Source organism: Caloenas nicobarica, chromosome 11 (genome assembly GCF_036013445.1).
Source record: "Caloenas nicobarica isolate bCalNic1 chromosome 11, bCalNic1.hap1, whole genome shotgun sequence".
NCBI lineage: Eukaryota > Metazoa > Chordata > Aves > Columbiformes > Columbidae > Caloenas > Caloenas nicobarica.
Window position 1 is genome coordinate 5,033,937 of NC_088255.1, and position 23,145 is coordinate 5,057,081.

Consider the following 23,145-nt stretch of genomic DNA (forward strand, 5'->3'; position numbering starts at 1 on the left):
CGGGGGTGTGTGGAGAGGCTGAGAGGGGCCAGGGCTGCCCCATAGCAGGGCATACAGTTTGCCAGGGTGCTGGGGGCACCCCCAAGCCCCCTCAGCTGCCACTCTCGAGGGGCCTGCCCCCAACTCCGGGAGGGACAGCGGGGGGCTGCCAGGGCCCTGCCTGCACCCTTCCTGCCTGCCCTGCCACAGCACCCTGCCCTCAGGGGCCAGCGCTGTCCTGCCAGCCCCCAGCACGGGGGACAAGGGGCAGTAGTCCCGTGGGCAGGTTGGCAACGGGAGATGAGGATGTGTGGGGAGAGAGGGCTTTCGGGGGGAAACGGGCCGGGGGGCACACGGGCCGGGGTCACTCGAGTGTGCCGGGGTGGCGGGTCCCGGAGCAGCCCGGCCGTGCCACCGGCTGCCGTCAGAGGGCGGTCGGGGCCCGCGCAGCCGGGCCGGGCCGGAGCCGCGATGTGTGGCGGGCGGGACCCAGAGTGGCGGGGCGGGGACCGAGCCTGACATGGGTCGGCGGGAGCCCGGCATGGGGCAGTCCCGGGGCTGCTATGGGGCTGGCGCGGGCTCCCGGTGCCAGGGCTCCCGCCCCTCTTCCAGCCGTGACCGGCTCTCTCTGCCCACGCCGTCACGGGACGGCAGCGTCCCTGCGTGGGCGGCGCGCAGGGTCACCAGGTCCGTGCCCGGCGGGAACCGGGAGCGGCTGGCCGGTGGCGGCCGCGGCACCGCGCTCACCTTGCCGGCGGCAGGGCGGGGAGCGGGCAGCGCTCTCGGCAGAGCCGGCGCAGCCGCCTGTGCCTCGGCACCCACGCCCCGAGGACCAGCCGAGGCTGCGGTGCCAGGGGCGCGGCTGGAAGACCGTGTCCCCATCCCCACGCCGGCCGCGGTGCCACCATGAGCTGGTGACGGTGTTCCCCACGCCCATCCTGGCCACCTCGGCTTCCTGCAGCAATCTGAGCCCGATGCTGGTGACAGGTGGGACCTGTTGCCCTCAGGCAGGTTGGTTGTCCCAGGGGTGCCACAGAGCAGGCAGGTGGGACTCTGAGTGGCGTGAAGTGCACTGGGGGAAATGGGACTGGAGCCTCTGGCATCTCCCTGGGAGCGGGGTGTCCCTCTGATGGGGAGCTCTGGGAAGGGGGCCGGGGGTGAATTTCCATGAAGCACCATACTCTGCAGCTGGAAAAGGGTGTGAGGGAATCAGGCTGCAGGGGGGAGTGCATGGGGCAGCTGGGCAGGGTTGGAGCACATGCCCCTGGCATACGCTGGCTGCCCGCTGCCAACCAGCTAGCCCCAACTAGCCCACAGGCCCCGAGGACTGGCCCAGCCCCACAGCAAACAGCACTGAACTGGGCAAACCGACCTCTGGGCTGAGCAAGGAGGGATTGTCCTGCACTTGGGGCCAGTGGTTGCAGGGCTGCCCTGGCTGCGCCTTGGCACTTTCCACACCGCACTGGCCACCTCGGCACAGCCCCTCCGCCAGTGCGGTGGGCACTTATGCCAGCTTCTGCTTCCTCCTCTCAGCTCAGCTCTCACAGCCCCCTAGGCTTTTTCCTGGCTGTGGGGCAGGTGGGTCTGTACCGTTAACCCCCCTGGCATCGCCAGGCAGGGTGGTGCTGCCAGCTCTGCTCGGTGGCAGGGATCCCTGGGGATGGGAGTGCTGGGGGGTGCCGGGTGCCTGGCTGTGTGCCAGCAGTGGCAGGGGCTGGCTGGGGCTGTTTCCTTCTCTGTTTGCTCAGCCGTGGGGACGGCCAGGGATGCGGATCAAGGCCAGCGTCCCCTGGGCAGCCAATTGTTGGCCAGCTCAGAGGGGAGGGAGAGAGGCAGCCTCCCTGGGCTTTCCCAACTGTGGAGGGGGCCACTATGCCAGCACCGCCTGGCCTGAAATGATGCCAGGCTCAGCACACTTGAGTGCAAGGCTGGGTGATGCTGGCAGGGACCTGGGGGTGCCCACCAGGACCCTGGCATCCAGTGCTCACCAGTTGCCCCCTAGTTGAGGCAGCTGTACCCTGCCTCCCACCACTGCAGGAGCTTGGGTTCCCCAGTGCTGGGGGGACATGGCAGCCTCAGTCCTGAGCACCAACATGTCCTTTTGTGCTTCTCCTGCTGAATCCATTTCCCTGGCAGGCCATGAAAGGGCCTTTATCCCCTCTCCTCCTCGTGGCCAGATCACACCCAGCAGCACCGTGTGCTGCCCTCTGGCCCTGGGATCGTCAGTCACCCCAGTGAGGGTGGGGGCGCAGCAGGGCCCTGGGGAGCTGGAGCAAACCACAGCTTCACTGGGGTTGCACGAGCTCTATCTGCTCCTGGGCTGGCTCTGAACTGATTGCTGCCCTGGGGAGAGAAGGGACATGGCTGTGGCCACGTCTCTGTTTTTGGCCCAGTTATTTATATCTTTTAAACAAGGATGCTACAGTCGTGTGGGCTGAAAGGCGCCCCCTGTCCTCCACTGCTCCCTGGTCTCCAGCTCCCCAGCCATCTGCTGCCCAGGCCCTGGGCAGCATGCCTGGGCCCCCTTGGGGCTCCCCCAGCCGGCTCCATACTCATGACAGCTTGCTGGGGAGCTCAGCTTTGAACGGGAGACCCCCCCCGGGCACTTCAGACCCCGCAACGCTGTCCCACATTTCCTTCCACTGTCCCATGCCGGAGCACTGCTCCTTCTCTGCTAAATGTCAACTTCCCTCCTCGGCTGCAGCTCGGACCTGGATCCCAGGGGAGTTTGGCTGGGGATCTGGCTCTGCGCCTGGCTCAGGCAGGTTTTGGGGTGTAGGGTAGCCCAGCCCAGCTGTCCTGCACTGCTGGCATTGTCCCATGCCTCCTCAGAGGCTCTGGGAGCTGCCTGGGCTCCCTCCCCATCCTTGGGAATCCTGAATGGCTGCAACGTGGGATGGAGGACCCTGGGGCTGGGGCAGCTGATGGAAAGCAGCTTGCAACCTGGAGACTCTCAAGCCCTTTGCATGTGAGAGTGTCCCCTGTGGGCTGGTGGGTCCCACTGTGAGAAGGGGTCCTCCAGCAGAGCAGGGCCCTGGCACCCTCCTGACGGACAGCTGCCAGAGCATCCCTCCAGCAGCTGGTACCGAGTCCCTCTTTGCCTGCTCAAGGGAAAATGCTGCCGGACCCATGCCCAGCTTTCCAGTGGGATGCTGAGCAACTGGGGACACTGGGGAAACAAACTGAGACTCAGAGGAGCTGAGTCTTAGGAGCATCACGGCCACTTGGGCTTGTTTGGCTTTAAAGGCATTTAAGTTGCATTTAAAGGCATTGACGTCCTTGCTGCAGGACGGCAAGCCCACGGGAGCAAAGTCCCTGGCCCCAGTGGGACTGTGGGTGCTGCCAGCAGGGACAGCGAGGACATGCTGCCCTTCCTGGGTGGCAGAGATGAGCCGGCTGTTACTGGCACTTCTGGAGGTGACAGAGGAGATGGTCCCCTTATGCCAAGAGGAAGTTTGTTCCCATCTCTTAGGGTTCAGGACCTCTCACTTGGTGCTTGATGACTGGAAGCTGGAGGAGCCTGTGTGGTACCAGCATCCTGGTGGGGGCTGCGGGAGCTGGGGGGCCCCAGGACCCCCTCAAAACCCCACAGTGCTGCAGGGAGAAGTGGTGAGGTTACCCGGGGCTTATCCTCAGGTCCTTGGTTCCCAGTGCCGTGCTTGGCAGGGAAGCGATTGAGTGCAGAGATAACCCACCCTTCAGGTCTGCTGAGCAGCACTTTGCTTCTGGCTTCTGTAAAGGTAATTGGTTTTGAGGTTCCAGGAACAAACGAAGGAGAAAAACCAACTCACCCTGATGTGCGGGATCATTGAATGCTCTCTGGCAAGTTATAATTGCAAATCATGTTTTGAAATCGCATTAACCAATTAGTCCTTGTTGTTGTTGTGCCCTGCCACATGACAGCATGTGCCATGAGGGAGCCGGCAGTCAAGGGCGAGGGATGGGGTCAGGACCTGTGCCCTGCCCGCTCTGCGCCCAGGTTGCCATGCTGCTGGCATTGGGGGCTTTTCCAGAGGGGGTGGCTGGGGGGGAGGAAGGATCCTGCCCTTGGCACAGCGTCGGGCAGGTGTCACCCCAGCATCCCCCCATCCTGCACTGCTGCCACAGGCATCCGTCTCCTCCTGCCGCTGGCATTCCCAGCTCCTTTCATGCCTCACTTGCTCCTTGGTGATGGGCTCAGGGGCAGTGGGGATCTCAGAGCCCCCACTGGCTCCTGAGGCTGTGCCTGTGGGATGGCTGGAGGCACCCACTGGTGTGTTCCAAGCAAGGACATGTCCCGGGTAGCTTCTTGCTCAAGAGGTCAAGGTGGCAGCGTTGTGGGGGAACACCACTTTGAATGCAAATCTGACCATTATCTCTGCCACCTCTGCCTGCCGTCTCCCATCCTGGCCCTGGGAACAGCAGGCGGTGGTGGGCAGTGACAGCAGCCACAAAGGTTGGGCAAGGAGACCAAGCATGACAAGGAGAGCACACCCCGGCCATGCACAGCATCCCCTCCTTCATGAATGGGTTCTGGCTGGCCTCATCCTGTGGCAGGACACATTGGAGACCAAGGGGTTTTATAGGCTCACCTTAATCTGCTCAGTCTCCAAGTGTAGCTGAAAAATGGAAAATAGGGAATATTTTGCCTGGGGGGCTTGGTGAGAGGGCAAACCACCCAGGCTGTGGGTGAGGGCTGTGACATGGCACTCAGCTCCCTGCCACCAGCGAGGCAGGATGCTGCCAGCGGGACGCTCCATGCTGTGCCGTGCCGCGCTTCCCCAAAGGCTCCTCACATCCGGGAATCCAGCGTCAAACTTTCCATCCTTCCGCTGAAAACCACACGGCTGCAGTTTCACAATCCGCTGGAGCGCAGGCACAGGCCTGACACCCCCAGGGCTGGTGGCGAAACTGTCCTGGGCTGTGTCAGGCAAGGACCACTGGCTGAGGGGTTTGGGAGGGTGAGAGGAGGGTTGTAGCCCATCCCTCTCCCGGGTAGCCCCCAGCTGCGGTGAGGGGACCGGTCCCCGTACCAGCTCCCCACTGTGTGACCAGCCTGGCTGCATGGGGCTGGGGCCATCATGTGCTGACTGCGGGATGCAGGGATCCTCTGGGAGGTTTGGGGCTGTCTTTGCTCCTGTTTCCTCCTTTCCTTCTCACTGCTTTGATTTTTTGCAAAGCTACAGCTGGACATGATGAAGATGGTGTGGACATCTCTGCCTAGCTGAAAAGGAGGAGATGATGGAGAAACATGGTGGAGGATGAGAGAAGGGATGATGAAAAGGGGACATGCCTTCATTTGTGCCAACAAGAGAAGGGGAAGGGTGACATTTGGAGCCTGGAAAGCAGCAGGCAGGCTCTGAGTCACTGCCTGCACCCCAGTCCCCAGTCCCCTGGCATGCCCACCCCACCGGTGGGTGCTGAACCCCGTGTGCTGTGGGGCTGTGCTGCCCGTCCCTGTACCCAGCTGCCTGTGCTGTGTTTGCTTACAGGGCGGCAACTCTCAGCCTCCTTTTACAATCCCCAGTGAGGCACATTGCCACCCATTCCCAGGACATCTCCGCACGGGTGCCACGTGGCTGGTGCCCGCCTGGGCCAGGGCAGGGGAAGGGTTAAACAGACGGCTGAAGCCCAGCCATACCCATGGCTCTGGGTGCCTCTGACTCCCCCCTCACCACCCTGCCAAACCTGGCTGCCTCCAGTCCCCCGGCGTGCCAGCCAGCGCTGGTTCAGCACTTACGCATGCTGCTGTTATTAGAAATTAGTTAATGGATGTCCCTGGCCAAAGGAGAGCAGCAGTAACAGGAGCTGTGGGATTGCCGGGAGCACGAGGGCAGAGTTGCTGCTGAATATTTAACGTCCCACAACAGCCAGGCGAGAGGGTGCCACCGCTTCTGGCGGGGCGAGGGGAGGTTTTCCTCCTCCCAGCCCGATGGCAACGCTTGCTGCTGGCCAGAGGAGCCGTTTCCATCCCAGGCCTCCTGAGGCTTCTTGAGGATTTATGAAAGATATGCGTAATACAAATAAAGCCTCCCAGCAACGCATAGAGCCATCCTGCCAACGTGCGGCAGCGGCCGTCCAGCTCCATCCCACGCACTGCACAGGGTTCCCTGCTCTGCATGGGGAGGTGGGTGCATTGAGCCCCTGCCTCGCTGTGGTGAGAATCCCAAAGATTTTTCTCCAAAGTAAAAGCCAGGCAGGGCAGAGGAGTAAGGTGCTCTGCTGAGCAGGGCAGGAGGTGACTTGGGGATTACAGCCCTTTGGAAGGGGCAGGGAACCTGTGGGAACATGGTTGCTGGCTGGCCAGGAGCTCTTGGCTTTCCCTGCAGTGTGTGAGGTGCTCTTGGAAGAAGAAATTTCCTCTTTGGGGCACTTTTATGAGAATAGACCCCAAAATTTTGTCTCCATGAAAACAGAGGTGTTTTAGCTCAAGCAGGGAAGTTTGATGGAGACTGGAGGAGGGAATTGGAGTGTCCCCACACACACACACTCTCAGTCACGTTGGAATGGTCTCACTTGGTTTGTTTGCTCCCAGTATTTGGAGGTGCCAGGGCAGTCACTGCAGGGGCAGAGGGCATCCCTGAGCAGGACAGCCAGCTGGACTGGTTTAATGTGGGAGTGGCTTGAATTTCCCAGACTGGGGAGAGAAGCTGGCTGTGAGGTGAGCTGGGGAGGACCTTCCTCGGCTGTCAAGTGAATCTGCCCCTCCCTAAGAGGAAAGCCAGCACCCACGCTTGACACCTAACGGATTTAGCCCTTCAGGTCAGAGTAAGTGTGGCAGCCTCGTTGCTTTGAGTGTCGCCCCCAGGTGCTGCTGGTAGTAATGCCCGGTGGGGCGGTGATGCCAGGTGGGGTGGTGATGCCTGGTGGAGCAATGGTACCCGGTGGGGTGGCCATACCCAGTGGGGTGGGGATGCTTGGTTCGGTACTGATGCCCGATGGAGTGATGACGCCCAGTGGGGCATGAATGCCCGGTGGGGCGGTGATGGCCGGAGGGACGGCGATAGCCGATGGGGCGGCAGGCGAGGCGGGGCCGGGGCGGGGGCCGGGTGCTCTGCCAGCCGCGGCCGGTCCCTCCCCGGCGCTGCCCCTGACGCTGTCCCGGCGGCGCGGAGATTGGGAGCCGCCGCGCTGGGGGCGGGCTCGGCTTCGGTTTAATCTCCGGCTCGGCCGGGATTACGGCCGCAGGATAGTTCCTAATCCGCGGCACCGGCCACCGGGGGCTGCTCGCCCCAGCCTGCAGCAGAGGCACCGCCGGAGAGGGGGACAGGTAAGTTTCCTCACCACTCCCTCCCAGTTTCTCCCAGTCTCCCCAGTTGCACGCACTCCCGTACTTTTTGCCTTCCTTCTCCTTCGGGAAACTCCGTACTTGAAGGCTGCCGAGGGCTTGGACCCCTCGCTTCCCCTTCTTCTCCCGCCCTGCACCCCTTCCTAACCCCCACCCCGACCCATCTCTCTTCACCCTCTGCCCGGCCCCACTCTCCTCCCCTAGCTCGGCGCTCTCCACAATCCCCCGCTCCCCTCCTCCTTCTCGTCCTCCTCCCGGAGCCGGACAACTCCCCCCGCCGTCCCCCGGCAGCACCGGCGGCAGGCTCCGGGCTCCGAGGCTTCGGCAGCCCGGGCAGGTGGCAGCGCCCCGGGGTTGTTTGCTTTGCTTTTCTCCTGCCACTTCCCTCTTCAGCTGCTGAAACCCTCTCACGGCTGGGTAACAAATCCTGCGTGGGGAAAACGAAGGCAGAGCCCTGCCTTGCCTCCTTTCCATTCTAACGCCCAGGCAAAGCTCCTGCCCGCGGCGTGGTGCCGGCAGGGTTCGGCATCGCCACCCACTTCTCTGATAATAACACCAACACTCAAACCCCCTTTTCTTTCCCTTTTTTCCGCTTTAATTTTTAATTGCCCGTGGGAATGACATATGTTTCTTAAGGCTGAAAGCGGTCGTGGCGGGGATCGGGTGTCAGGGTGCTGGGGTGATGAGCGGTGCCCAGCGCGGGGCACGGCCGGGGAGAGCGATGCTGGTCACCACGGGGGCTGCCGGGGCTCGACTTGGCTGTGCGTGCAGTGCTTCCAAAACGCGGGGTATTTATAGAGCCTGGCTGGCCGGGACGGCAGTGTGGAAAGGCAGGCAGCACATTGCGTTCCCACCGGCCACGCGTGTCCCATGCCAACCGGCATGGCAGCCTGCTCTGCCTGGGTTGGCTTGCAAATGTCCTGCCAGAGAGAAACTTTCCCCAAGGGGAAACTGAGGCACAGCAGGCGGCTGCTGGCCCTGGGCTTCCCGTGCCAGGGACTGGCTCTGTGGTGGCATGGGCGAGCCAGAGGACCTGGCAAGTCGCTGGCAGGTGGGGTGGAGGGGAGGCAGAGCCTCAGCATGGGGCTGAGCCCCAACTGGCTGTGGAGGGCATGGCTGCGCCGAGTCGCCGCGGAGGAGATGGGGAATTTTCCACTGACATTTGGATCCTGCCCAAGCTGAGCCGTTAGATCTGCCTGGTCCCTGCTGCCGGCCAGCAGTGCGCGTTCACCCCCCAGCTTTGCGGGGGCACCCCAGAGAAAGACCTCTGTGCCCCGCGGCGCTGCCCTATCCCCCAGGGACTGAGTGTTGGCAGACTCTGGCTCTGGAGGCCGGGGATGCTGGGGGGCTGCAGGGGCACCCTGGCCGGCCCAGGGGCGGCATGTGGGGGTTCCAGCACCATGGGGGAGCCTGGCCAAGGCGCAAAGGGCGCCACAGCCCCCAGCCGCGCTGCAGCTGTAATCACACACCGGGGCTGCAGCCACGGCAAACAAACAGGCACTGGCAGAGCCTATTTTCCTTGGCGCGTGGGGACGGGGGGAAGGAGTGGGATCCCACGGGCTCCTTTGGAAACAAAGCCTTTGAGAAAACAGAGGTGGTTTGGGGACAGGACAGGCCCCCCATATCTCCGGCCGTCCTCGCTGCATGGGTCTTGGCCGCTGCGCACCTCCCCAGCCACTGACGCAGGTCTGGGGCTGGCTGGGTCCCCTGTGCCAGTGGGGGGACAGTCAACATGGCCCTGTTGTCCCCAAAACAGGGAGCAGGCATGGGGGTGGCCCAGTGGCAAGAGTGGCAGGGCTGGAGACAGTGGTGATCCCACCGAGCTTGGGCAGGTCACAGCCCTTGGTCGGGACAGGGTGCCATGCTGGGGGTGTTGGGGGACACATGAGGCCGCGGCTAAGGCTTGTCCCTCCTGGTGTCCCCAGCAATGTCCGCAGCAAATGGCAGCTCGGATTTTTTGCCATTGACCCTTCCGTGTCGTCCCTCTCAAGGCCGGGTGTGTTTCAAGGAGTGGAAACTCCTGGAAAGCACCTTTCTTCCAAGGCAAAACATATCTCCAGAGGTGCGATAGAAAACCTAATGTAGGTCTTTTTGGGTATTACCTGCCCATACGTTCCTGCAGTGCCACCATCCATGCCACTGCTCTCCCTGGGTGCCCCTGAGCTCCTGACAGTTTTAAGTTTAAAACAAATACTGACATGGAACCTGAAGTCAACTGAGACACCTCAGGCTCAAGCTGCCGTCTCATCCGGCCTCCCCTGGAGCCACTCTGGGTGCTGCCAGCCTCATGCTGTGCCTACCATGTCCCCATCCCTGTCTTGTCCCCGTGCTGCCAGCTTCATCTGTTGCCTGACCTTGTCCCACATGGGCTCAAGACCTTTCTTCCATGCCGGGTTGTGTCAGCAGCAGGCCGGGCTGTCCCGGTGCTGGGCATGGCTCCCATGCCGCTGCCTGGCCTATACGTGCCTCAGTTTCCCCACCACTCTTCCCAGCATACCTCGATCCCAGCGCTTGGATGTGGGTGGTCATGGTGTGATGGTGGTGGCTGGTACCTACCCTATGGTCCCTCCCTTCTCCCTGTGTCTCTGTCCTGGGGCACACGACTGGCAGGGGATTGCGGTAGCTGGGCTGTGCCATGGCTCCAGCACTGGAAAACCCTCCAGTTTGGCTCTGCCACACTCTCCCCTCTCGTGCCTTCCCCTCCCTGGTGTGTCCCAGACACCGACATGTCCATTGCTGCAGGATGGTGCTGGGGCTGGTGGCCATGAGCCAGCCCAGCCGGCACGCTCTGCCTGCAGGCACGTACCTGGGCTCGGGCAGAGCTGTCCCCGAGGACACGGGTGCCACTTGTGCTCTTCGAGGAAAGATCCTGGATAGACACCGCTCCCTGCATGACAGGGGTGACCTGGAGCTGCCAAGGCAGCTGTCAGTGCCACTGGAGCCCTGCTAGCTACAATGGTGGCTTCAAGAGCCACCTGCTCCTTCTTGCTGCTGACAATTCTGCCCTGGCCAGAGCACCAGAAGCGTCACCTGGCCCAAGGCTGAGCTGCGGCACAATAATTGTGGTTGGAACCCTGGGCCACCCTGGGGCTAGGTGAGCCCGGGAGTGGTGACCACACTGCCATGCTTATGCTGGGACCATGAGTGGGGCTGACTGGCATGGCAGTCTGGTGGGGGTATCTCATGGGGGTCTCCAGGTGGTCTGTTTGGGGAGGATCTACAGTGGGGCTCTCCAGTTGTGCACTGTGCAGGTTGTCTCCAACTGTCCCTCCCCGCAGCTGATGGTATCCCTATGCACATGGGGGTGTACCCCAGAGCCCTCACCCCAAAGGTGGGGTGCCCAGCCATGCCCCTGGGTGGAAGGAATTACTGTTCTAGGTACCCATCGGACCTGGGGGAGGTGGGACGATGGCACCACCTTCACTTGGCTGGGATGTGGGCAGAGAAATGCTGTAGGTTTAAAAACAGGTTTGGGCTGCTAATTTTAGGAGGCAGGCCTGGGGAAAGCCACATCTGTGTGTGCTGGGAGAGGGGAAGGGCAGGCCCAGCTCCTGCAGGGTGGCACTGGTTTTGCTCCCAATGCCTGGGCTCCCAGGGCCACCCCAGGGGAGTTTCTCTGTGGAGAGGCAAAGGGAGGAGTGTGGGGGTCCCTGCTGCATGTGCCTGCACTGCTGTGACCAGCCTTTCTGGGGATCTGATGCCCAGGAAGCCCTGATGTTCAGGCTGTTGCCCCAGTTCTGCTCTGTGCCCATGGTAGTGTCAAGGGCTGGCCAGGGACCCCAGGCTGGGGTCACCCTGTGCTCGGCAGCAGTGCCAAAAGTAATTCCAGGTCTGGGGGCTGATGGCAGTGGAGGGTCACGGCTGGCGTCACTGCCCATGTCTCTGGGAGGGCTCTGCCAGCAGCGCAGCCGCAGGAAACATGAGACCTGTGCATGCCTGGCTCTGCTGAAACCCGAACAGCCACCTGGGGAGGCAGGCAGGGAGGTCTTGCTGCCAACCCCCCCAGCACACACCGGCAGCAGTGGGGTACCTGGCTGGGAGCACGCAGGCTGGCAGCTGTGGCAGGCTTGGTGCTAAAGCCGGATTACCACCCGGAATAGTCCCACGGCCTCAGCTGGGGCGGATTAGCTGGGATTCATCTGCGGAGGGAGAAGAGACAGGGAGGGAGTCTCTGCCCTGCGGGGGTCCGCAGCCCTGGGAGAGCACCCGCTCACTGCCAGGGCGGGCAGGAGCTTTTGTCCCCGGTGGGTGAGAGCAGTGGGTGCCCATGGATGGTGCCACGGGACACAGTGGGTTATTGCACCCTGGGCTGGTGCCGTGTGGTGCAGATAGGGCTGGCAGGCAGCAGCTGCTGGTCCCTGCGTGTGCTGTACTCCCACTGGCATGGTGTGCTGTGGCAGGAACCGTGCCGTGCCGAGGTTTGACCAAGGGAACCGGCACAGCACAAGAGCCAGGCTTTCCGGGCTGGTACGAATCCTCCTGGTCATGCTGCGGGTGTGCTGGACCCCCATCTGACACGTCCCGTTGGCATTGCTGGCAGAGCTCTCCTGTCCTGGCCACCCCGCTCCCGGCTGTGCCTCGCTCGCAGCTGGGATTTTCCACTTTTCAAAAAAAGTCCGGGTGGAAGCGAGGTGTCAGCAGAGGGATGCAGCCACTTCCAGGAGTGGATCCCTCGCCGCTGTGTCCTGGTCCTTGGGGAAGGCTGGCAGGGGGCTGCAGTGACACCAGGGCTGCCTGGTCTGGGAGCCCCACATGCGTCTCCCCGTCCTGGCAAGGGTTGGGCAGGCATCTGTGCTGGCGGGGACGCGGCGTGCGAGACCAAACGTAGCCTTCCCTGCCGTGCAGACGTGGCTGGCGGGGACGGTACGTGCGGCCCCTCGCATACGGCTCGGCCTTCCCCGCGGGGGGGCTGTGGGATGGCACCAGGGCCCCGCTGGGGCTGCCTAGCCACACCGGAGGGTTAGTGGGGTGGATGATGTCCCCGGTGTCACTGAGCAGTGGGGCAGTAGGAACAGCCCCCTGGAGAGCTGGGGCTGGGTAGGGAGAGGCAGGAGGTCTCAGTGCAGTGGGGTTGTCACCGTCCTTGTCACCCAGAGCTGGTAGGCGGCAGAGCGGCGCACACTGGGAAACCAGTGCAGCTGGTTCAGCGCTCCCAGGGACACGGCCCTGGGTGCCACAGTGGGGGGGACTGAGCCCACACACGTGGCTGTGCCCACGCCATCCATGCAGCAGCACAGCAGCCCTGCTGTGGGCTGGGGCTCTTGGGGCTGGCATGCTGCGGGAGGAGATCTCCAGGGAGATGATCTTTGCCCAGAGCAGAGGGTCCCCGCTGAGGTGGGGACACAGGTGAACCCACCACCCCCAGCCCTGGGGGGACCCACAACACCTCCCAGGGCCACCCTCTCCATGTATTTGCTATTCTGCCCAGCCTTATCGCTAGGCAAACAGCGGCAGGCAGGGCACGCTCTGCCCGATCGAACTGTCTCCTGTCACCTCCCTTTTCATCTCCCCTCTGTCCCCAGCCGCCACCACTGGGAGACCCTGGCCGAGGGGCAAAGGCCAGGAACAGCTGGGGAGCTGGTGGTAAGCGGTGCCAGGGCTGTGTCGGGGTTGTGCCAGAGCTGTGCCAGTGCTGCCCAGCGGGAGGAAGCGTCTGGGTGACAGCGCTAAGCCCAGTGCATGCGAATGAGCCCGGCTGTGTTGCTTGCTATTCTGAGAGGCGCTTGGGGGAAGAAAGTGCTATTTCCTGAGCTGCCGGCGAGGTGTAATTATAACCTGGGAGAAGAACAGGGCTGCAGAGGAGAAAGCCCAGCCTCCCCGGCGCCCGCGGGGGAGCGGGCAGGGGGAGCAGGCAGCTCCTGCCCGCCGCTGTGGGATGCAGCGGAGCTCTGCCTGCAGGCAGCCCAGCAGTGCTGGGGGTTTCGGGAGGTGATGGGGCACCAGGGATCTGGTGACACCCCTCAAGCCTGGTAGTGGGAGTGGTGGGTTTGGTGATGCCCGCCTGAAGCGGCGGGAAGGCGCAGAGTTAATGGTGGTTTGAACGTGCTGGCAGCCTTGTTTGTGCCTGGATCCAGCCCAAGCGGAGGCCTAGCAGAAGGGGTAAATCATCACCCAGCGGCCGTCCTGCCCTTCCCTCTCTTCCCCTGCACAGCTGAGTCACCCTGCTCTGGTTCCCACTGGCCTGTGGCCTGCCTCAGTTTCCTTACCAGGCTGGGTGCCGCTGGCAGAGTGACCTAGCCATGTGCCCCCCACCTCAAGCCAGCCTTAGTGGCTTGTCCCCCGAGCACTGCCAGTAGCTGGCATGTGACCTGGGATGACCCTGCCAGGTCCCCTTGGTAGCCTGGATGGGCACAGACAGGCAGGGCAGCGGCTCAGGAGCCCGGAGGTGCTGGCACCCACACTGCTCTGTGACATCCTTCCCCTGCGTGCCAGGGGACTGCTGTCCCCGGCATCTCCCCACCCCAGCAGTGCCTTGGGAAGACTCACCTGGTCCTTGGGGCCACCGATCCCCTGGGAGCACAAAGACATGCATGTCCCCTGCTCACCCCGCAGGGACCCCAGGCTCGGGGGTGAGTGGGCAGCAGCCTCCTCATGGGGTCAGGGACCTAACTGCATCCCAGCCAGCCCTCACCTCGGACCCGGTGGCATCATCCCTTGGTTGGATGTGGACCCAAGGTGGAGCTCCCCCAGCCAGGCTGACAGGACCCCAGCCCCCCAGGGCTTTGGGGGTGGCAGGGCACCCTGACCCGGCTGCCAGCCTGCCCCAGAAAGCCACCTTGTACCGTTTTCCAGCGGGACGGGGAGGGCCAGGGCTCACACAGAGGCAGCTTTGTGCGGTGTGCCAAGGCGTCCCGCGCTCGGCAGCCTGGCTGCCTGCCCCTGCCAAGGAGCTGTCTCCCGGGCCCGTGCTCTTTCCTGCTCCATTTGTCCAGCCCTGACGTGCTCCCGAGTCCCCTGCCTTGGCATTCCAGCAGTGCCGGCCCCAGGCAGTGGGACACGGGCGAGCCCTTTGCGTCGGGCAGCGCCACAGGCTTTACATAACAGCGGTGGCTGGGGGGGTTCCCTGAGCTCCCCACCCTGTCCCCAGCTGCCCTCCTAAATGCCCCCACTTGCCTGTTGGTACTCATCTCTGTGAGGGGAAACTGAGGCACGGCACTGAGAGCTGCAGGCAGGGGAGCAGAGGTGGGCAGAGGCTGTAGGGCTGGCATCGTGATGCGGGCGGGGGAGCGGGGCAGCCCCACAGGGTGGCCTGTGGGATAGCTGGCTGGGCAAGGGGACAGTCCCCACCGGGGACCCTTGTGGGGTTGTCAGAGCTGGGGCGAGGTCTGCAGGGCATCGTGTGCTGAGCAGGTAGAATGGAGAAGTCCAGCTGTGGTGATGCATGGCTGGGCATCCCTGTCATCCCTGGGGTGCTTGTCCCTGCATTGCCACCAGCACTGGTGCTGAGACTGACTCCAGCATCCCCAGCAGATGAGGGACCTGTAGGAACTCCTGCCCAGAGCTGGACCCCTGTTGTCCCCCTCTTGCAGAGCCCAAGGAGAGCCCACAGCGAGCCCAGCAGCCTCCCCACCATGGACACCACGGACATGCCCCTCCAGGCTGAGATGGTGGAGTTGGTGCCTAATGGGAAGCACGCAGCCATGCTCACTGCCTCCGCCATCCCCTCGCTGACGGGTGACAGGTAGAGGCATGGGGACAAGCAGGGATGACAGCACCCTGGGGATGCTGGGGATGTCCTCCCAGCTGCTCCCTGCTCGCGTGATGCCAGACAGTGCTGCCTGGGCATGGAGGGGCATGGCAGCCCCCAGCTCTGCTTCAGCCTCACCCCCTCTCTGTGGTGACCAGGTTTGAGGAGAACCAGTCTGGCATGGCTGAGATGGAGGAGTTCCTGCCCCACGGCGCTGAGAAGAAGCAGACGCACTTCACTGATGTGAGTGTTGGTGCGGGCACCACAGTGGTGGTGGGATGGGGGCGGCTACTGGTGTGACCATTGTGTCCTCTCCCTGCTGTGTCTCTTGTGTGCAGTTCGAAGGGAAGACGTCTTTCGGGATGTCTGTCTTCAACCTGAGCAATGCCATCATGGGCAGTGGCATCCTGGGGCTGGCCTATGCCATGGCCAACACCGGCATCATCCTCTTCCTGTGAGTGCCATGTGCCCGTGGGGGCTTGGGTGGGGGTGTCCAGGTGTGGGGGGCTTCTCCAAGGGGATTGGTGGGTGCCAGAGGCACAGGTGACACAGGGACCAGTGTTCTGCTACCTGAGCAATGCCTGTCCCTGGCATGAGCTTGTCTGTCCCTACTGGGTGCTGTGCACCACTGGAGAGGAGGAGGAGGATGAAGGCTTGACTGCCTTAATATAAGACCAGATTTACCCAAAGGACATGGGTGCTGGCCTCCCTCAGTTATGCGGACACAGACCCCCTGGGCTGGGGCAGCCCTATGGCTGTGGGGTGTCCACACCCCTTGGCCCCTCCATCCTGTGAGGCAGTGCTGAGGTGAGGGGCCCCGTGGCTGCCAGGATGGCTGCCTGCTGGCAGAGCTTGCCTGTGTGCATTTGCTCCAAGGCTGTGTCTGAGCCTGGTACTGTGACCTGCTGATGACAGCGCTGTCCTCCTGCAGCTTCCTCCTGACAGCGGTGGCCCTTCTCTCCAGCTACTCCATCCACCTGCTTCTCAAGTCCTCTGGCATCGTGGGTGAGTGCCAGGTCCCTGGTGGGGCCATGCTGGGGGGTCCCGTCCCAACCCTCACCCCACCATCACTCTCTGTCCCACAGGCATCCGTGCCTATGAGCAGCTGGGCTACCGAGCCTTTGGCACACCGGGGAAGATGGCAGCAGCCATTGCCATCACGCTGCAGAACATCGGAGGTGAGAATGGGACTGGGAAGGGGACCCAGTGGGGCTGGCGGGGGGCACGGGACCGGAGCACACCAGCGCAGCATGACCTTGCTCTGCCCTGCAGCCATGTCCAGCTACCTGTACATCGTCAAATCTGAAGTGCCTCTTGTCATCCAGACCTTCCTCAACCTGGAGGAGAAGACCACGTGAGTGCCTGCTGTCGCGCTGCCTGCGTGCCTTCCGCCGGGCAGGCGCCGGACTTCATCTCCAGCTGTGCAGCCTATGGCAGGGATTTAGTGCCATTAAGCCACTACTATTTTTGATAACCGTCAGTGCTGAATAAGCCCCTGGGTGGGATTAAACCGGGTTGAACTTCCAATCCCTGCTCCTCACATCCCCTTGGGATCAAGCTTTCCTCCTTGAGCAGAGCCTGGGGCAGCAGGGGGGGACGCAGGAGCTCTGGTTGGGAATGAGTCCCCCCCATGCTGTGCCCGCATCCCCAAGGGGTGAGAGCCGGACACATACTGGGCAGAGCTGCCACTGGAACCTCCACCAGCCCAGGACGGGATGTCCCAGCCAGGCTGGACTCCAGCTACTCAACTGCACATGGGACTGGGGCTGGGCAGCGGTCCTGCCCCGTGGGTGGCTGGGGGCAGCTCGTTCCACCTGAGGCATTGAGGACCTGGCTGAGCCCCCTTGCAGGTGCTGGTACCCTTGTCCCTATGTCCTCCTGCTGCCAGGATGCTCATCAGCAAATGTACTGAGAACAGCAGTTCTCAGCCTGCCTGCAGCAGCTCTAGCCCTTGGGGGTGTGCCACTGTGGGGGTAGGCATGACCCCATCTTGGGGGTTCCCAGGGACGCTGGCCTCAGGTGTCCCTGGGGATGCCATCTCAGGGGTCCCTGGGGGTGCTGGCACACCAGGGATGCCAGCCTTAGGAGATGCCAGCATCTCTGAGGGTGCCAGCTCAGGGGTCCAGCAATGCCAGCTCTGGGGTCTCTGGTGCTGCCAGCTCTGGGGTCCCCAGAGATAGCAGACAGCCCCCCTGCAATAGCTCCCTGTGCCTCCTGTGCCCTGGTGGTGAGCAGGCCCTTTGCTTCCAGGGACTGGTACATGAACGGGAACTACCTGGTGATCCTGGTTTCCATCACTGTTATTCTGCCCCTGGCCCTCATGAAGCAGCTGGGTAAGTCATGGGGACATCAGGGCTCCCATGGGGTGATGGTGCCAACCTGGGGCTGGTGAGCAAGGCCAGGGCACCCAGACAGTGTGGAGGTCCTGCCTGCACCCACCAGTCGCTCTCCTCCCTCTGCAGGCTACCTCGGCTACGCCAGTGGCTTCTCCCTCAGCTGTATGGGCTTCTTCCTCATCTCGGTGAGCACTGGCCGGTGGCTATGGACGCCGAGCATCCCTTCTGCCAGGGTGCAAGGCTCCAGTGGTGTGCAGCCAGGCTGTGAGCTGCAGTGGCAGTGGGATCAGCGGGGACAGCGGGTGCTCCAGGCTGTGGAAACACTGTGGTGGTGCTGTCACACTGCTGGTTTATTTTTGGCTGAAGGAGCCAAGTGTCAGGCAAAGGGGAAGGCAGAGGGTGCCGAGGGAAAAGCCACGCATGCAGCCCCTCCACGTGCCACTGCCCCACTCTGACCCGCTGCCACCCTCGCCAGGGCAGGCCAGGGGGGCAGCATCGCTGGGGGGACAGCATCACTGCGGGACACCGCTAGCAAAGAGTGCTGTTGCAGCTCAGGCAGGTGGTGCTGGGGAGTGCTGGCACCAGGCACTGACTGTCCCCATGTACCTCCTACCCCAGGTCATCTATAAGAAGTTCCAGATCCCGTGCCCACTCCCCGAGCAGGAGGGGAACCTCACGGGCAGCCTCAATGCCACCTCCGTCAGCACCAGTGACTACCAGAATGGCTACACTGTCCTCCAGACCCCTGAGCAGGGCACCTGCACCCCCAGCTTCTTCACCCTGAACTCCCAGGTGGGTGCTGAGGATGCAGCCCTGGGGTTCTGCGTGTGCCCCCACCCTGTGCACCCCATGAAGCCAGGTGGTCCCGGTGCTGGTGCCACCTGCCGGCTTGGGCCCCGGCGCTCAGCTGTCCCCCTCTCACACAGACGGCGTACACCATCCCCATCATGGCCTTCGCCTTCGTCTGCCACCCCGAGGTCCTGCCCATCTACACTGAGCTGAAGGAGTGAGTCCTGGATGGGGGCACCCACGGAGGGTGTGATCTGTGTTTTTTGTTTGGCACCCACTGCAAGGCAGTGCCCTCTGGGTGTGGGACCTGCACCAGGGCATTGTGGGGATATGGTGGGTGATATGACCCTGGGTGGGTGGTAGGACCTGGGATGGGTGACATCAGTCCTGGTAGGTGGGTGATACAACCTGGAATGGGTGGGTGGTATCATCCCTGGGAGGTGGTTGTTATGACGCAGCATGGGTGGTTGGTGATGGGTGATCTGACCCACCACACAGCCTGGGGAGGGGGATACAATGCCTCTCTGCACAGTCCCTGTGCACCCCAGGGTGCCCCAGCATCACTCCTCCCTGCTGGACTGGTACTCAGTGCCAGTGAGTGTCACAGCACTGGGGTGGACTCGGCCGTGGGGGCCGTGCTGAGCCTGCTGTTGCCTGCAGCCCCTCCAAGAAGAAGATGCAGTGCATCTCCAACATCTCCATTGCTGTCATGTACCTCATGTACTTCTTGGCTGCCCTCTTTGGCTACCTTACATTCTACGGTGAGCCCTGGGGGAAGGGGCTGGGGGCCCTGCCGGGGTGCGGGTACCAGGGCGGTGGTGGGGCCGGGACTGACCCAGTGGCTCCCCACCGGTGCCCGCAGGCCGCGTGGAGTCGGAGCTGCTGCACACCTACAACAAGGTGGACCCCTTCGACGTGCTCATCCTGTGCGTGCGGGTGGCTGTGCTGACAGCTGTCACCCTCACTGTCCCCATCGTCCTCTTCCCGGTGAGTGGCCCTGCAGGGATGCCAGCTGGTACTGCCACCCCTGGCTGCCACAGGGCTTTGGCACCAGGCTTTCAGAGGGGAAACTGGGGCAGTCATGGGGCCGAGGCCTGGGGACAGGGTGGCAGGGATTGGTGGGGCTGCAGGGATTGAGGGATGGGACTGGATGGGTGTCAGGGACAGGCCTGGGGCAGGGGCGATGGGGACCAGCAGTGCCATGGGGACAGGGCTTTGGCAGAGGAAGGAGTGACAGGGACTCTCAGAACTGTGGTGACAGGACATGAAATGGGCCCTAGCTCCAGGACAGAGTGTGACACCCCGTCCCTGTCCCCAGGTGCGCCGGGCCATCCAGCAGATGCTGTTCCAAGGGAAGGACTTCAGCTGGATCCGCCACGTTGCCATCGCTGTGGTCCTGCTGACCTTCATCAACCTGCTGGTCATCTTCGCCCCCTCCATCCTCGGCATCTTCGGCTTGATAGGTGTGTGGCAGAGCCCCTCTCCCGTCCCCTGCCAGGCACTGTGCATGGCAGGCAGCATGCCAGACCCTGCCTGGTGCTGGGCTTTGCCTGATCTCCCTGTGCCTCAGTTTCCCTTTCCTCACCGTGCCGGGACTGGACAGTGTATGGGGAGTCCCATTCCTGTCCCAGCAAGCTGATTCCCGTGGTGCGGTCCCTGCTGCTTGCTGCACTGCCAGCCGGCGCTTGGGCTTCCTCTGGGTATTTCCCTTGATCCCTCGCTGTCCCTGTCTGCTCCAGGTGCCACCTCTGCGCCCTGCCTCATCTTCATCTTCCCTGCCATCTTCTACATCCGCATCATGCCCAAGGACAAGGAGCCTCTGCGCTCTACCCCCAAAATCTTGGTAAGCACAGGGGAAGGGGACAGGGATGGGGGTCCCAGGGCTGGGCTGGGGAGCCCATCACCCTGGCTGTCCCTGACCCCCTGCCCTGTCCCTGCAGGCTGCCTGTTTCGCCCTCCTTGGGGTGCTCTTCATGATCATGAGCTTGAGCTTCATCATCATCGACTGGGCCACAGGTGGGGGGAAGAGCGGCGGCAGCCACTAGCCGGCACTGGGTGCCCACACCAACCTCCCCCCCACCCGCCGGTGCCCCAGGGAGAGCCGGCCCCGCACTCAGCCCCTGTTCCATGGCCCCAGTGGGCTACCCTGGGGACCCTCCGCTGTCACTGCCCATCACCCGTGGTGGTGGAGGTGGGGCATGAGCCATGGCAGGTGCAGGGACCCCCTGACCTGTGCCCAGGATGGGGCAGCAAGGCTGGGGCAGATGCTGTGCGCCTCCCCCTTTTTCCAGTGGGTACCCTCCCTGCTCCACGCCTCAGTTTCCCCATCTGTAAAATGGGGAGAATACTACTGCCCTACCTCACCGGGAGCTGGCTGTCAGCTGGAGCTCGTCTCTGCGCACCCCGAGCCGCCAGCAGCGGGCACTGCCCCCCACGGGGGCCAAGGGCCAGGGCAATGTCCTGGTCCCCCTGGGCAGCACCAAGAACCCTGATGAACAGTGGCTGCAGCAGACTGGGGTCTGGCAGGGCAGTGAGACCCTGGCAGTGCCCATGCCCAAGCCATCTGCCATCTCTCCCTGGACCCCCTGTCCCTGATGACATGCTGCCCCACTGTTCCGGCATCCGGGGGACACCCTGGCCCCACGGGTAAGCATGGTCCTGCTGCCATGGCTGGTGGGACCCAGCACGCTGCTTTTGAGCCCACCAGGGAATTGTTGGCTCCCGGTGCCCTTGGACAGGACCCTGGTGACCTCCAGGCCACACTTGGAAACCAACTGCATCGCTTTGGGGAGGCGACGTGCCCACTGGGGGCTCGACGCTGTCTGGCATCCTGCCCATGGTGCAGCTTGTTTGCCCAGGGCTTGGGCCCTTCTGAGGGGTGCGGGTGGGGTTGTGGGGGCTGGGAGCATCACTCGCTGGGGGCCATCTTGGGGCTCCAGAGCCACCCCCCTTTCTGTGTGCCCAGACAGCAGGGTGACGGGCATTCCTGAACCCAAGCTGGCCCTGCTTGCCTTGCACCCAGGGCCAGCACCCAGGCCTCCACTGGCCTCTCCCACCCACCCATCCACCCACCCACTCACCCCTCTATCCATCCATCCATCTATCCATCCATCCGTGCTGCTGGGACGCCCCATGCCATGCCAAAATCCTGAAAGCAGCTCTCCCACCCCCCCACCTCCCTTCCCAGTGGGGGGGCAGCCCGGCAGGGTGGGTGGCATGAGTCGGGGGCTGTCCTGCAGTGAAGTACATAAGAGACGTATTTTTTTACCAGGGTGGTGGAGGCTGGGATGCTTTTTATAAATACTGTATATAAGAGTAGATTTTTTTTAATGTGTCGTGTTGCTCTGGGTAGCTCTGTTATAATGTATGTATCTATGTGGGGTGGAGGGCTGCAACCTGGTGCCGGTGGGGGGCTCGGCAGACCCTTGCCATTGCCCGGGGGCTGCTGGCTGCAGCACAGCCCTAGTGTCCCCATCCCCAGCCCAGCTGCCCTGTGGCCACCTCTGCGCCATGCTGGGGGAGTGACACTTTTAAATTATCTGTGGGGACGATGTCTGTGCTGGCGAGGAGGCCAGCTGGCTCTCTCCAGCACTGAGAATAAAGATGTGAATGTGCCCAGGTCTCGGGCATCACTGGGGAGGGTGAGGAGCTGGAATGCAGGCTGGCACCTGGCATACAGCATCTTGGGACAGCACGGACATATGGACACACATACACATGGATGCACGGACATACACGGGGGCAGCACGGACATATGGACACACATGCACATGGATGCACGGACATACACGGGGACAGCACGGACATATTAATAATATGTCCATATAATAATAAATAATACATGCACAGCATCTGCACATGGACGCACAGCACGGATGTACAGACACATGCATATGGATGCACAAGTGTACACGAGGACAGCGAAGGACACACGGACATGCATGCGCAGGGTCAGTGTGCTCCTGCACAGATGTACACGGGACAGCACGGACATACAGACACTCCTGCGCGCCCACGGGGACAGACAGACACGGATACACACAGTGGGACGCTTGCCGGGACACAGGCTCAGGGACGCGGGGCCAGCAGCGCAGCGGTGGGGCCGGCAGATCCACGGGGACACGCACCCGGGGGCGCGGGGCTCCACGGGCGCCAGGGGGCGCTGCGCCCCCACGCACGGATCCGGCGGCGGGACCCCAGGGGAGCGGGACCCCAGGGGAGCGAGACCCCGAGGAACGGAACCTCCGAAGAGCAGGACCCCCGGGCAGCAGGACTCTTGTAGTTAGGGCTGGGGACATCCCGTTCCCGGTGCCAGGGCAGCGGGTGTCCCCCCTCACATCCCGTGGGCAACCCCAAGCCCCCCAGCCCTCTGCCATGGCACGGCGTGGCGCGCTTCCCCCCCAGCCCCAGCCCGGGCCCCTCTCTGCCCCTGCCCACGGGCACGGACAGCGCTTTACTGCAGCCGGCCCCAGGCCTGGGCACAGCGCCAGCTCATTAGCGAAGCCTCGTTAGCACCGCGGCCCGCTCCCACGGGAACAGCCCTGCTGCCTCCACGCCGGGCCCACGGGCCCTTCACACGGCTGGGCTGTGTGGGACGATGCTGCACCCCTTCCGCCAGCACAGCAGCTTCTAGCGTGGAGCAGCCCTTGCTGCCCCCCAAGCCCGCTCAGTGGGTGCCAGCCTGGGAGGTCAGGAGGGGCTGGGGAGCCCAGGCGGGTGGCGAGGCTCTGCCGGGGGGCTGGCACGGAGCTGGGGCGGCTTCCTGGGCACGGGCCAGCGCCACGGGGCAGTTGGCACAGCCGGGCACCCTCCTCGGGCTGCGTGGGGGGTCCAATTCCCAAAGGAGCCAACCGGGGAGGGGGCAAGTGCCAGGAGTATCCCCTGCTGCCCTGGGCGAGAGCTGCTGGGTGCCTCATCCTGCCCAGTGCCACCCAGCTCCATCCTTTGTCGCGGGCACCCCCAGCCTCCGCACCGACCAAGGAGCTCCCTCCTCCAGCAACGTGGCACGTGGGCCCCCGAGTGCTGAGCCCCATGGCAAATGATGGGACAAGCAGGTCCCCACGGGCTGAGCCACCACCCTGTGACAC

At 63.3% G+C, this 23,145-nt stretch overlaps 1 protein-coding gene across 1 annotated transcript; it reads left to right on the top strand.

Moving 5' to 3' along the window:
- The first annotated feature begins 7,058 nt into the window (after positions 1–7,058).
- On the top strand, positions 7,059–21,672 carry SLC38A3 (solute carrier family 38 member 3). The gene is made up of 16 exons (XM_065642496.1): positions 7,059–7,228; positions 14,776–14,927; positions 15,092–15,176; positions 15,272–15,387; positions 15,865–15,938; positions 16,019–16,111; positions 16,206–16,287; positions 17,184–17,266; positions 17,396–17,454; positions 17,888–18,061; positions 18,196–18,275; positions 18,719–18,819; positions 18,921–19,045; positions 19,377–19,521; positions 19,798–19,901; positions 19,999–21,672. The coding sequence occupies exons 2-16, from the start codon at positions 14,818–14,820 to the stop codon at positions 20,101–20,103; spliced, it is 1,536 nt and encodes a 511-aa protein (XP_065498568.1). The 5' UTR covers positions 7,059–7,228; positions 14,776–14,817; the 3' UTR covers positions 20,104–21,672.
- Positions 21,673–23,145: the final 1,473 nt, after the last annotated feature.

What these genes read in the sequence shown, in the direction of transcription:
- SLC38A3 (XM_065642496.1), top strand. Translation starts at nt 14,818, where the DNA reads ATGGACACCACGGACATGCCCCTCCAGGCTGAGATGGTGGAGTTGGTG. An exon ending in TCTTCACCCTGAACTCCCAG is followed by an intron (nt 18,062 to 18,195) that starts GTGGGTGCTGAG and finishes CCTCTCACACAG; the next exon opens with ACGGCGTACACCATCCCCAT. An exon ending in ATCTACACTGAGCTGAAGGA is followed by an intron (nt 18,276 to 18,718) that starts GTGAGTCCTGGA and finishes TGTTGCCTGCAG; the next exon opens with CCCCTCCAAGAAGAAGATGC.